This window comes from Papilio polytes, unplaced genomic scaffold, assembly GCF_000836215.1.
Source record: "Papilio polytes unplaced genomic scaffold, Ppol_1.0 DF821400.1, whole genome shotgun sequence".
NCBI lineage: Eukaryota > Metazoa > Arthropoda > Insecta > Lepidoptera > Papilionidae > Papilio > Papilio polytes.
Window position 1 is genome coordinate 216,625 of NW_013527804.1, and position 14,816 is coordinate 231,440.

Consider the following 14,816-nt stretch of genomic DNA (forward strand, 5'->3'; position numbering starts at 1 on the left):
ACATTGTCTCCATGCTTAGATTTGTTATCTTCTCCAGATAAGGATGGCCTCGGATTCAACTTTAGTAAAGCTGTGTTTAACTCACCCTTGTAAATGTAATAACTTTCTTCCACGTTACAATAGACATCATCTTCAAAATATTCACAGTGTGATCTATCGGCTTTGTCCGTCTTCGTTATAATTTGTTCATGGTTGCTTGTAAACTTACTCCAATATAATTCTAATGTATTTAATCTTGCTTCCACATAGGCTGTAGTAATTCTTTCACGTGGTGACTTCTTGAAATTTATTTGTGCTTTTAATATATTTTGTTTGAGTTCTGCTTGCAGTTCTATAATCTGCTTACATTCCATATTTTTATCTTGTAATATATGAGGCGCGAAGGACCATATATTTAGGTTTTAAATAAAAAATCACTTTAAATCGAGCAAAGAAACATGTATTGTGTAACATTTACAGAAAAAGACAAATGAAAAATGTTTTACATTTCTTACTTTAAAATTTGATTTTTTCTTTTTAGCAAATGGCATTCAACCTAAAATTACATATAGAAACTCCTTCGACAGTAAGGAAGAATACATAGGCTATTTTTTTTATTTGGTCGACTGACATCATCGTGAAAAAAAGCAGAACAGTGTACAGCAGAAGGTTACTGTGAGTATTTTGTTTAAAATTTTATAACAGTGTATAACTTGTTGTTAAAAAATGTTTAAAGATAGATTCTACGGCAGAATTTCATAGTTAGAGAAAAGGCGTACTTTTTAGGGCTAATTATAATTATTCGCTTTACTGTAAAGATACAAAAATATCTACTGTAAAATATCTCTCCGGAATGTGTACGTCGGTTTTAAATTAACAAAGTTTTTTAATATAAAACTCAAATTGTAAGGGATGATGTTTATGTGATTTAAAAGGGTCTCCTTTGAGATTACATCAACTTTGTGTACTGCAAATGTTACCGAGTAAGGTAAACATTGAAAAATATATACTTCATTTTGCTAAAGAAAAATCTTCATATATGGTTTTAAAATTAAATATTTATATACATTGAAATATAAATTATTTGTATAAATAATTAAAAATCTAAATAATAACCAGTAAAAATAGCAACAAGCGCCTATAGCCCTAATGGTTTGGGGTACTAACTACCGATCTTGCGGTCGAAGATTCGAATTCTTCTATCCTACTATTGTCGTAAACCATATTCTAGCACAAGCCACGAGCTTCGTTGGAATGGTTAAAAGTACTATTACTAAATTAACAGAAATCTACAAACATTTTTAAATTTAATAAATACGTAACAAGATTTAAATAAAGGTACTAAGCACTAGATGGCGTTGTTATCAATTTAAAACACGCTATTAAATTGTTAATAATTAATTTAGGCTTTAAGTATTGTTTAAATCCTGTGTAATAGTTTAATAGGCACAGTATAACAGAGTCTGTATAGTAATTTATGACTCAAGTGCTAAGATACTAAGTTACATAGCTAAAACCATCTTGTTAAATTGAGTGCAGAAATTGTGTCCATTACAAGCTGTTGAGGCATAACGCGACTTCCAAGTTTCGCTCTCACCGGTGCTGCGGGATTGGTTCTACTAATGAAAGTCGTTTAACTGGAAGTTAGAATTATTGCTGTTGGATATTTCGAATTAACTATCGGTACAACATACTTTACCTGGTACAAGTTTAGTATAATGCTCTTCGCCTAATTAATGTAATAAAGCATATAAACGAAGTAATATATTACATAAATGGACCAAACTACACTTCTACTCACGGAAATTGGTTTAAGGGATGAACGATGACAGGAAGTTAAGGTAGAGATTTTTTATGAAAGAAAAATTAAAACTCACAATAAGAACTTTTGTGCAAAAGTCAAACTCGAGGCTAGTAGATTGTTTTATATGTCTTTAGATCTGAGGACATAGCACGAACATTTGTAACATCATTGATAAAAGTACTACATTGGTGTACACGAATCCTTTCTCTCTTTCGTGTTAGGATCTCTGAAATATTTACCAAAGTTACAAGGCAACATTTCGTCTTAAACCTTCAATAACTTTATGTAAACAAGTTGTCCAGCGAGCCGACGCTATTAACACAATTTGTGGGCTCCTGCTGACCCAAATTATATTTAATTTGGGAATGTAAATGAGAGGCTAAACGTAATCCCACGTCTTCCGTTATTCTATTACAGTGTACAATTTCGTTAGAACCTTAAAGGGTTATGTTACGGATATATTTATTACTAGCTGTTGCTCGCGACTTGGTCCGCTTGAAATTAAAATATATTAAAAAGTATAACCTACGTTACTCACAGATGAATTACCTTTTTAACGGAGAAATATTTTTTAAATTGACCTAGTAGTTTTTAAGTTGTCTTATAAAAAGTAGTAAATCTTTCCTCTTTATAATATAAGTATAGATTATTGTTTATAATTTAAATTTAATGTTAAGATTATAGCAAAATTTGAAAATAGATTTAATTTAATAAAATAATTATATTTGGACAATATTCACGGTATTTATAATAGGGATAGGCAGAGACTACAATCGTTTTGTAAGTGTGTACATTACGTTTTTTACAATATAGCAGCTAAAAGGTTATTTTTATGCTATCTGTTAAAGCTTAGTGTACTTAAAAAGCGCAATATTGTGATGCAATTTAATCAAAACCTTATACGTAAAAATCATGTAATCATTGAGACACCCTACGTCATCTTCTTCTACGTTTTATTGTTAATATGCAATTTTGTATCGTAAAGTTGTTTTACTAAATCTAAACAGAAATTTACTATTTAATGTAATAATACTCATATAATCCATATTCCTGAGGGTCTGCAATCTCGGTAACAATTTGTGGGCCAACTTTGACCCTTGGTGAATCCAATTTACAAATTTGCTATGATACTAAACGTATTTATAACCTTGTTTAAACTAATGTTAATACATAAATACTGGCAACTTCTCTAACGATTTTAGAAAAAAAAAACATATTTTTTTTTAAGTCTAGACTAGAGAAAAACTCCTTTGAGATCTTATTTAAAGAAGCAAGGCTTAAAAGTGTAATTAAACACGTGGTCGTGGGTTTAAATCTTGTCATTCAAATATTAACAAGACATTTTAAAACAATATGCTATTATTAAAAAAAATCACTTCTATGTCTTAATTATAATATAACTGATACAAAAAATTACAGCTATTAAGCAATTCTGTGTAGAAAACACACTCACAATTAACTCTAAGAAACTACGCAGGTGTTCAACAAAAAAGACATTAAAGGAACCTCTCAAATATACTGACGTGTGGTAGGAAATGTACTTGTTTTTGGAGGGAAAATCTTAAGATGCTTTTCCTGTTCGTGAATTAAACAATACAATTGCTATTGTTTTTATAATATATTTTCCTAAATAAGCAACTAATATACTATTATGTACACACTCCTTAAATTCATCTAAATTAACAACCACTCACCATACAAACATACACACATGCCAACACACAAACACACATTCTAGCACATGCACACACCTACCCCTGCATACTTACCCAACTAATAACTTTTTATTATTAATTAATATGAAATAATGGCGAATTACTGAATCTATTTTGTTTTTTTTTTAAATTTTGATATAATATTACACAAATTAAGGGAAGTCATTGGCTCCTTTAATACAGGGGATTAACCTAGTAAAGGAGCCAAGGATATACATATAATTGAACAAAATACAGAATTTAAAATTAGAAGTAAAAAAAAATCGAGAGAAACGTATTTGTAAAATTATATTGAATTGTGATATTGTATGTTTGTTTGTATAAATAAATAAATAAATATATTTAGCACGGGAATACACTTGCGTTTGAGTTTTTAATTACAGGAGATACTAACTTTTGTTACACGATATTTTCTATAACGAATTAAACGATTTATTTACTTCTTTTAATTATCTTTTAATCTCTGCTCCGATTTACAAAAGCATCACTCCTAACAACCCCTTACATTTTTGTAACCAAAGAGTATAAAATTATAAAACGTGCCATAAATTAAAAAAAATAATAATTAGCAAAGAATATTTACACGTAGGTAACATTTTTAGTTGTGGCTAAATCTTGTATCTTACTAATATTATAAATGCGAAAGTTTAGATGGATGGATGTTTGTTAGAGTTTGTAGCCTAAACGGCTGAAATTTGGCATAGATCTAGAGCCTAGTCTAGAATAACACATAGGCTATTTACTTTTGTAACTCCACGCGGACGGAGTCGCGGGTGAAAGCTAGTATACCATAATTAAAAACACAAACATTCTAACAAACAGTTCCTTAAATAAAGCATTGAAACCTCATAGTTAACAAAGCCATTGTAATTTCGCAAATTTACGGAGCTAATGACCGCAGAACATTAAACTTGAGTCCGAAAGCAGTAAACCTTAGCGAGGATATATTAAATGTCATTTAACAAGCTACCAGACCCTCAGCGCTAGTATGTTGGGGATTTAATTAAAATGTTACATTAAAATATAGGAAAACAAAAGTGATTCTTTCTTAGAACAAACATTTGAGTAAATTATCACACAACTGTTATGCGATTGTCGATTGTTTTGCAGCTTTCAACTGTTTAGTTCCACAACTAAAAATCGAGTAGCGTAATCTCACTAGAGACTAAACAGTTGTGCGATAGTTTAGTCGATTTATATCTATAGTATTGTTATAAAGAGGAAAGATTTGTATTTTGTATTGAAATAACTCCAAAACTACTTGGCCGATTGTAAAAATTGTGTCACCATTAGAAAGGTAATTTATCCGTGAGAAACATAGGCTATATTAAATTATTACTAATGTCGAGTAACTAGTAATAAACAACATATTTCTTGACTACGGCGTGATTAAAAATGTACCAATATAACTGACCATATACCAGTTATTTGGTACATAAAATAAGTATAGAGTAAGCTAAAAATCTGTTATGGCAATCCTTTTGGCTCGCTATTTGCAGTGTACGTGACGCGGCGATATCTCTGGAGGCAGATCATCTGTTCAGTCACTGCCTTGGCACTGAGTTTGCACTATCAGTCTTGTAGTTACATTATCAATATCGACCCTGGAGACTACGGACTTTTTAACGGCTGATATAGTTATGTGCACGTCAACATGATTATAATTATCAAGTGCCTGACTAAACTATACGCCGTTTTAAAGTCTGTAGATTGCGTGGTTACTTTAAACTAGATGTTTTTTTTTAATTTGCATTATAATGATTAATTAAACTGTCCCTTAGTGAATTTTTTTTGTTATACAACATTAAGCCAACTCTTAAAATAAAGTAAGTAATTTCTTACTGAGTTTTTTTTACAAAACCTATAGTAGTAAGTAGTATTTGTGTTCCTCTAGGCTATGTTCTATTACCCTGTCAAATACCATCGAGATCTGTTAAGCTGTTTTGTAGTAACAAACTTTCGCATTTATAACATTTTATTAAGCCTTTATTGCCAAAACTAAAAAAAACATTAACAATTACTGGTAACACTTATCATTTTTTTTTAATATTAATTTTATCCTAGACTAGTTGTCGGCGTATCCATGACACATAGGCCTCTTCTAGCTCCTCCTATTCTCGGCTATTATGCGCTTTCCTTGTCCAAAATAACCCTCCAGTGTTTTTATGTCGTCCGCCCATTTTTTAAATAATTTATAACATTAGTATAGAGTAATTAACTGTATAATATTTCTAAATAAAAGATGCAAAATGTATCATTATATTATCTTTAATTTAATTTCTACGTTTCCACGTAGAGAAAGACTAATATATTTTTCATATCTACGATTCCAGCAAACGGTGAAATTAATTTCTTAAAAGAGAACAATTTTCAACGTGTAGCGAAGAATTTCATTTTCGTTGTACCACGAATTTGTATGAGCAATGAATTTTTACATATAACTTTAATTTTCTGTATTCTACTATACAATGAACTGTGAAAAAATTCCGTAACTATATCGTACAATTAACGTAACATATTACGGTATTTTAGACTCGATCTATACAAATTTAACACTAAAAAAGTTCGTATTTCATTTAAAACAGTTGAGATTAGATTCTCGGCTTTTTAACACCTATTTCTGCTTTATTTTAACCTCTTAACAGTAACAAAATTCATCCATAATTACGGATCTCATTTCATCTTATCTCCCGTAGGACGCACCGGGGTTTCGTCCTCCAAATAACTCTATCATCCGTCATCTCAGTCATCACTACTTGATCATGTCACCTTTCACGTAATACAATTGAATTTACTCATTTTTTTTATCCACAGATCACGCGTCCGCTCTGGTCGGCAACACAGCACGTCTACGATGTCGTATCGACGGCAAGTCGTGCGGCGAGATGCACAGTGTCAAATGGTATAAAGCAGACAGCCGTGTCTACGTGTACTCGGCTTCAAAAGACGCCGCCATCAACCGCCCTGAGGGTGATATGATGGACAGGTATGTTTGTTAATCATTTTGTTTTAATATGCTATTACATAAAAGACATTTGATGTGCATTAATAAGTTTTTCCATCATTTTTCTTACAAGAAAAGTATGATAGGACACATAGTAAGAGGAAATATACGATTTCTGTGCATTCTCTCCTCTATCGATTAAGGGTAGGCAATGTATAGGCTTTTGCAGATTTTAATGGGCAACGGTTCACTCCCTTTTTCACTAAATTAGGTGCCCAATCGCTAGTTAGTCACTTTACGATGTTAAAAATGTATTGCTTTTGTAGTTTGTAGTAATTTTTGACTAAATTCGTTATAAAAGACCATATATAATTTCTATGTGTCGAGAGAAAAGACCCTCGGTAAGGAAATATAAAAACAAAGAACAGTATTACTAATCCATAATAGAAATATTCAAAATGTCATCCTGTCTAGACACACCATTTATTTCACAACTGAAAACAACGATGTTTTCATTAATCAAATTCAACTTTATAGGTTTTGTTATAAGAACTATTTTTGTAGTAAATAAGTTTCTGGACATTCTAAAACTAATGGAATGTATAATGTGATCGAAACGTACCAATTAAGTATGCTGTTTCAATCATTCGTTTCTATTTACGATAAAATCTATTTGTTGTCAGTATCAATTCGAACAACTTGAAAACGAGACATCGATAAAAAAAAACTATCAGTTCGTTTAAAACAAAACCGTTTCTCGAATCAGTGAATTGAGAACAAGCTTTTGTGTAACTTTAAATCGGAGTGATTCGTTGCAGGAAATAGCCGCTTACTGGCAGTAAATAATGAATTGACATTTTCTGTTTTAAAAATAAACTGAATATGACGAGGAATGAATAAATAAACGCTGTTTATTCCTAGAAACTATAAGAATTTCTAAAATCGATAACTGTAACGATTTTTAAACAATCATTTCGTAAGTGTTGCATACAACTATCAGACGTTAATATAATAAAATTTTAATGGAATTTAAAGTAGAAGCGTGGCCTTATTACTGAAAATGATATTGCATTTTCGAAATGAGAATTAGAAAACAATTGAAAGGCGTTTTCTTATACACCGTAGACAGTCAAGCATCAATATCAAGCACGATGCATTGAATGGATTCAAGTGTTTCTTGCGCGCCAAAATCCATGTACTGCACTCCACCCCTCCCCCGCTTTAAGCACCTCAGTTCGTCAACTGTTTAGCTTTACTAAAATAGTAATATTCAAAGTGTGGGTAACATTAAAACAGACCTTGATTGTTCACATTACGTCTAAACTGTATGGAGGTACCCGGGTACCTCGTCACTCTAATAAAGGTGTTTTATTTGTCACTCACATAAGGGTTGATTACTATCCTAGTCTATGTGGTCACCATATTTTTGTACATAAATCAATATATCAATCTATATTAAAATGATCGGATTTCAAGTGTTTCCCCAATTTGTTTGCGCAATTAACTTCATGAAATATTCCTGGCAGTAGTATAGAAAGCGTTTATAGAAAATCTTCGAAAGCAATGCATTTATAATGAATCAATATTCTTATTTAAAATTCACAGACACCCGTTGCCGATGGAAATAAATTTTCTATTAGCACACGTAATCACGCCCCTCGATTCACGGGACGGGAAGGGACGGCACGGACGGATTTATTAACGACTGATAATGGAAACTATCTTGGGACTGTATCCATTGTTTCGATTCGAACGTTATCCGGTATTGAAATGCAGTCTTGACTGGCTTTTAAAATTTTTATCGCATTTCTATAGGAACTTTTCTATTGTGTTTTCATTTTAAAGAACTGGTAAAAGAAATTACATTAAGATTTTAACATTATTTTTTTAAAAAACTAATAAACAGTGAATACGAAGAAACGAAATTTGCAAATTCAATCCAGGATACGTGAAAACATAAATTTAAAAAATGGATTTTTAAAACCTCTAAAAACCTCTTTTCTAAAGTCAAGTTACTAACGTGAATTGAGTTTTATTACATTAAAACTTCGATTAATCTAACACTAATGAGATTAGATAAGAACAAAATATTGGGAAACCTCAGAAACCCAGCAAAAGACATAAACAGTCATAGAAAGGTGAAACAAAGAACCATGTTCACGTATAACGGTAACCATGCAACAGTTTTTAAAACAAAGGTAAGAAACCAATTGGCATATTGTCCCTAACACAGGACAGTTCTATTTTAACGGACAGTAATCCTAGTTACATTAAATATTCATCCGTTTGCGCCGCGGGAGTTGTCCGTTATTACCGGACGGCTGCGACAAAATAATACGCCTCAAGTAAAATTTTGCATTTAAATTTTATAGTTTTTTAAAAGACAAAAGAACTATAAAACTTTTGTTGAATACAAATTGGAAAGAAAATGCACATTTCATGTTATGATTTTCTTTTTTCTGTAACTTATAAATATGTTAGTAGTTAGTCTGGATAATTACCATATCTGTATTTTTTATGTATTGAAACAAAATTTTATCGAGATCCGTTTAGCAATTTAGGCTAACTCTTACAAATATCTAACTTCGCAAACTATATATTAATATTATCAATCTATACTATTATAATAAAGCGTAAACACACACTTCTTTGTTGCCTAAGATGTCAGCAATTACACCATATTTTTGAATAGTCATTTTTTTAATAAAAAGCCCTACACTTACGACACGCTTTAGGCTATATATTTTCACGCCATAAAACTAAAGGGGTAAAAAATTTTGGATAAAAACTCTAATGTGGGAAAGAGACCATAAGTTGCTGCCAACATGAAGGTAACAAGATTGCCAAGGTTTGTTATATCATGTCAGTTTGACATTTGCAATTGATAATTTGACAAATGTAAACAATAAAGTAAAGTTTTCATAATTTCATGCGGATGAAGTCGCACGGGATCAGCTAGTATTTTTATATTCAACGAAAATAGCTTTTTTTATTACAAAAAACAGTGAATCGTCAGTGTTGTTGAATTAAAGTCTTTCACAGTGAAATTTACATTCAAATCCGACAAGTTGTAAAGAGTTTTTAAGTTGCAACGAAACATTTATAGTTTGCGCTAACAAAACATTTAAACTTTCCCAGCAACTGCTCGCCGGCAGAATTTAAAACACAATATACATTGTACATTTTTTATTTATTTTAAAACTTCAAGTAACATTGAAAGACTATTTGATTTTAAATAAAAATATAAAGAAATCGTGTTTAAAATTAATTATTTTCTCCTTAAAGATAAAAGAAGCTCTTAACTTTTCCTGTGTAATTTTTAAGTAATCGTCACAATTAAATAATGTGGTTAAAAAACAAATAGGTCTGCTCTTTGTTAACAAAAACTAAAAATGTTGTTAGCTTATTTTTGTATCCATCTGTTCAAGAAGTTTTTATATGTTTTTAGATTTCAAGCCATTAGAAAAAAGTTAGAATTTATTGTTTTTGAAATTAGAACACATTGTCAATGGCAACGTATTTTCTATGTCTTTTTCTGTACATATTTTACCAATACAAATGTATCCTTTTAAAATAATTTTATTTTCTAATCTTTTATGATATACATTTTGGTCCTTCGAGCCGGACATCTTTGGTTAAAAAGTCGCCTTAATTAAGATAAAATCAAAGATAGTTAGTTTATATCATACTAATATTACAACAAAAATCATGATAATTATTGTAATTACAATATTTACTTAACTCGAGCATTGACCAAACTAGAGATGTAATTCCATTAACTAACTTACTGATAATGTCGCTACGTGTTCGTAGCGTCGTAGCGGTGTAGCACCGGTCACGTAGCACGTATGGTCCATGACGTACGCTCTACGCGGTAACAAAACTTGTATTAAATAAACAAATTATATGCCTTTTATGCATAAAGAATAAGAAATGGATGTATGATGTAACTTGTAACAGAAATAAAACTTACTATGAAAAGTCATCGTGTACTTTTAGATTATTTTTATCCGTTATTCCTATTATTATAATATGTTACAATAATTGTCAGTTTTATTTTGATATTGTGTGCACATCTGAAACTAAACTATCGCACAACTGTTTAGTATACTTTGATTCTTATTAGCTTATATGGAAGTGCGCACACTACTCGATACACAACTAAACAGTTTAGCTGCGAAACAATCAACAATCGCACACAGTTGTGCGATAGTTTAATCGAAGGTGGGTCTCTTATATTTAAAAATACAATCCTCTGACTTAGACCACTACTGAAAATTATTATTAGGTTAAATTTAAATTTATATCAAGCGGAATGGCCAAGTCAGAAGACGGGTACGAGGGGCTGCGAGGGGGCAGGGGGCGCTGACTTACCACCACTGATTCATTTAGCGGATTAGTTCACGAATTGTATTAAGTTACTGCCAAGTTATAGTGTCAAGTTAAACTTAAATGCATTCAAAATACACGAGTAGTCAGTTATGGCATAATTTAAAAAAAAAAAAACAATTTTCAATCTACACAAGGGACTGATGACTGAGATGATAGAGTGCTTTGGAAGACGAAAACCCGGTGCGCCGACACTACGGGAGTAGGATAAGGCAGGGGAGATGATGACGATGATAACATGCTTCCAAAGGCGGATCCACCTTTTCGCCAGGGAGGGTCACATAGTCGTGGTCAAGTCAAAAGCTTGTCAAAATATGTAAATATATTTCGTCAACCAACCAGCTCAGGGGGGGTCATGACCCCCATGACCTCCCTCCCGGATCCGCCGTTGCATGCATCAAAATTCAATTCATTAGTAATTTTTCTCTACTTATGTAATCTAAGTAGGTCATACTTACTCTTTCTATTACTAAACTGCAAGAATAAAAGTTAACCCACGAAGTGTAACCGTAATTTGTCGCACATAACTAACTCGAATGTTAACTATATCCGGTGAAACTGGGCCCAGTCGGCGCGGAATGGCCTAATTAGTGTTAATCGCGCACTTTAAACGCAGTTTAAACTGAGTTTAAAGTGTAATAGTTAAGGAAACGAGGCTTAGGTTAAGTTAGTATAAAATTAAGGTTGCCGTAGTTTCGTAATGAGCGGTTACCTGTTCTCTTATCGCCAGTACATACTCTGGGGGATAATCTATTTTACTTTTATTATTATTATTATTTTTTATAAGAGAAGGGGGCTAACAAGCGGTGGCTACACAGAGGTGGTCAACGACGATGACATCCACAACACCAGAGGAACTACAGATGCGTTGCCGGCCTTTGAGGAAATTGTAGGCTCGCTTCTTGAAGGACCCTAAGTCGTATTGGTTTGTTAAAAAACGTTTCAATACTGAAACTAATATTAAACAATTAACTTCAGATGCAAAATTTTATTTTAATTTGTAGCTTAAATATTCCCGTACCATTTAAAAGGTTATCATATATTTTATTGTCGTTTCAGTAGACAGTCTTATAAGAGTTTGTCACATAAACTAATAACTACGTTTAAAAATAAGTTAAAATTATAGCTGGAAGAAAACACAGGTTGTTTACTATTTTTTTTAATTTCATGCGATTAAAAGGTTAGTAGTTAATGAATGTGGGAATGGACAAAATAGTCCACAGGCGTACAATGTGCTTTTGCCCTCGGCGGTAATTTCACATCGCAAAATTACTACCACAGTGCAAGTAAATTCTACCAAGATTATACTTAATGCTACCATTTATTACATTATTATAACTCATACAATTTACCTTTGAACTATTATTATATTTTAATAGAATATAATTATAATCTACTAGCTTTCGCCCGCGACTCCGGCCGCGTGGATTGAAAAAAACAAAAGTGAGTAGTTTATGAGTACTTCAAGACTATCCTCGACATCTTTGCCAAATTTCATCGAGATCCGTTCAACAGTTTAGGCTACAAACTCTAACAAAACATCCATCCATACATCTAAACTTTCGCATTTATAATATTAGTAAGAAGTAAGATTTTTTTGGTCACGTCTGCAGGCGTAATGACGAGTCCATAGAACGCTTGGTAGTACAGGGTAAGGTGGAGGGCACCAGACTTAGAGGAACATCGCTCATAAGATGGACTGACCAGATTAGAACGGCTATGGACGTACCTTTGCATCAATGTGCGAAAAAACAGCGTACAGGGAGAAGTGGCGGCGTCTTGTGAAGCAGGTCACTGATACGTGATAACCACGACGAGTCTGCAAAGACTCAAGCGACAAAGAAGAAGAAGAAGTAAGATAGACGATTAACAACAATTTAGACAATTACAATATTTTAAGTCTAAAATATGCAAGAACTTTTCTTAAAATTACTGATATGAAACTCAAAGGCGAAGCAGAGATCACGGTCTTCCATTTATAAATATTTTAAATTGCACTTTTAACTACAAACTTTTGAAATAACTTAACATTAATAATTGCACTATTAAGAGCTGTTAAGACTTACAACAAATTATTTTTTATACTTTAAATTTCAGTACTAATCTTGTTTTACCTATTGGAACTAAATGGGTGGTACAAAGTACATATAATCAATGCTTACCGTTACATATTATTGATAGTTGACCATTGAGTGGAAGCAATTCAATACGCAAGGCGTAATGTAATACAGCGAATACACTCGGCACAACAATACGCGCAGTCGTCCCATATTAACACGTTTAGTGCGTAACACAATGGGCCTTGTACTGTACTATTTGCTTTAATATTTGCTGTTAAGGTTGAAAGAATATCCTATTAGACCGGATCTCAGTAAGTTACAGATTAAAATAAAAAAAAATCTGAGATATAGATTTTAAAATAATTTGTTATACTTGCTTATTTTCGTATTTATATAGAAAAAACGTCTATTAAAACTGTTATAGAAATCCATTTATCTATACCTAGTCTAAATCTATACTTAACATTACAAAGAGGGAATATTTTTATATGTATTGAAATAACTCAAAAACTACTGGGGCAATTTCAAAAATTCCTCTACCATAAAATAGCTATGTAATCACTGAGTAACATAGGCTTATTTTTACATTGTTTTATTTCACACAGACTAAGTCTAGCGAAGTCGAAGCGAGCAAAAGTTAGTTAACTTTAAAGTAATGTAAACCTTTATGTTTGCTCAAAGAATCTATTTTCTTTCCTGCAGCAGTAGAAATCTATTTTTCGACGTCAGATCTAATGATGATAGTGTGGGAAGGAGATAGAGCATGATAGTGATTAGTCCAGGATAGAGGGATATCATATAAATCAGGCACAAATCCAGAAGCTAGGTATACTCAAGAGCATTGAAACCGGGTCGCTTAAAAAACTTATAAATCTCGAAAACTGGGATTGCTTGGTTTAATAAACGGTGTTTAATGGACTAAATTATACTCTTTAAAATAAAATTTTAATATCTATAAGTTATAACATTTCATTGCTAAAAAATACAAAAAAAAAACTTAAAGAACGTGACAATTTTGTATAACAATATTTTATTGAATTTTAATGTTTGTGTTGCCTTACTTTGTTTCCATTATTGCGTTGATGTGATATAGTATACTGTACACCAAGTTTCTTTTACTATTCCCATTAATATCCCATTCTGAGAGAGAGAGAGAAATGAAGAAGTTATAATACCTTAAGGAGTATTTAATTCTTTACTAAACACCTATTTTTATTAAGATACCATTTATATTTTTTAAGGTACCCGGATTTAATGCTCTTGAGTGTAACTAGCTAGACGCCGGTATTATAGGGTTACGTTTCATCCTGACTTTGATTTGTGCCGACCATCGCTTTTTGGATGTGAATCTGTTCCGAGCGCAGTGAAAGCTTTTGTTTGAAGCTCACTAACTAGTGCACGGCTAGTATATCTTATGTGCTCTTATGTCACTCAAAATTGTTTCAACAATGACGTTAACAGACACTATAACTAATAAACAAAAACGGGTTTCTATACTAATGTTGTTATTTTTAAAACTTTGCATTGAATAGGTTCCTAATGTATTGTAAAAAGCTATATTTTCACTGAGTAGGTAGTTTCTTACTTTTTTTTCTATTTCGCACTGACAAAAGATAGTGTTTACAATTAGACTATTCTCTAGAAGATAGTTGAATTATTTCTCTTAAGTTTCTTCCGTAAATATTTTTATAATAGCATTTGGTTAGCGACACCGTCAATGTCGAATTAAAAAAGTAAAAGAAAAGTAAGTAGCCTAAGTTTTTTTTTCCAGACTTCTATGACAAATTTTATCGAGATCCGATCAGCAGCTTAGGCTACAAACTCTAAAAAACATCCATCTATCTAATTAGTAAGAACATCGTGAAAGAACGTTGGTGGCTCAGTGGTTTAAGCACTTGTCCTGTAATGTACATAATTTACCCGAC

At 31.9% G+C, this 14,816-nt stretch overlaps 1 protein-coding gene across 7 annotated transcripts in view; it reads left to right on the plus strand.

The window, feature by feature from the left end:
* Window positions 1-14,816, plus strand: part of LOC106108902 (hemicentin-1) — a 329,995-nt gene that overhangs the window by 175,214 nt on the left and 139,965 nt on the right. For all 7 annotated transcript variants that reach the window (XM_013290240.1, XM_013290235.1, XM_013290234.1 and 4 more), the window contains exon 3: window positions 6,313-6,484. In XM_013290240.1, coding sequence (XP_013145694.1) covers window positions 6,313-6,484 — 172 coding nt within the window. The remainder of the gene's footprint in view (window positions 1-6,312; window positions 6,485-14,816) is intronic.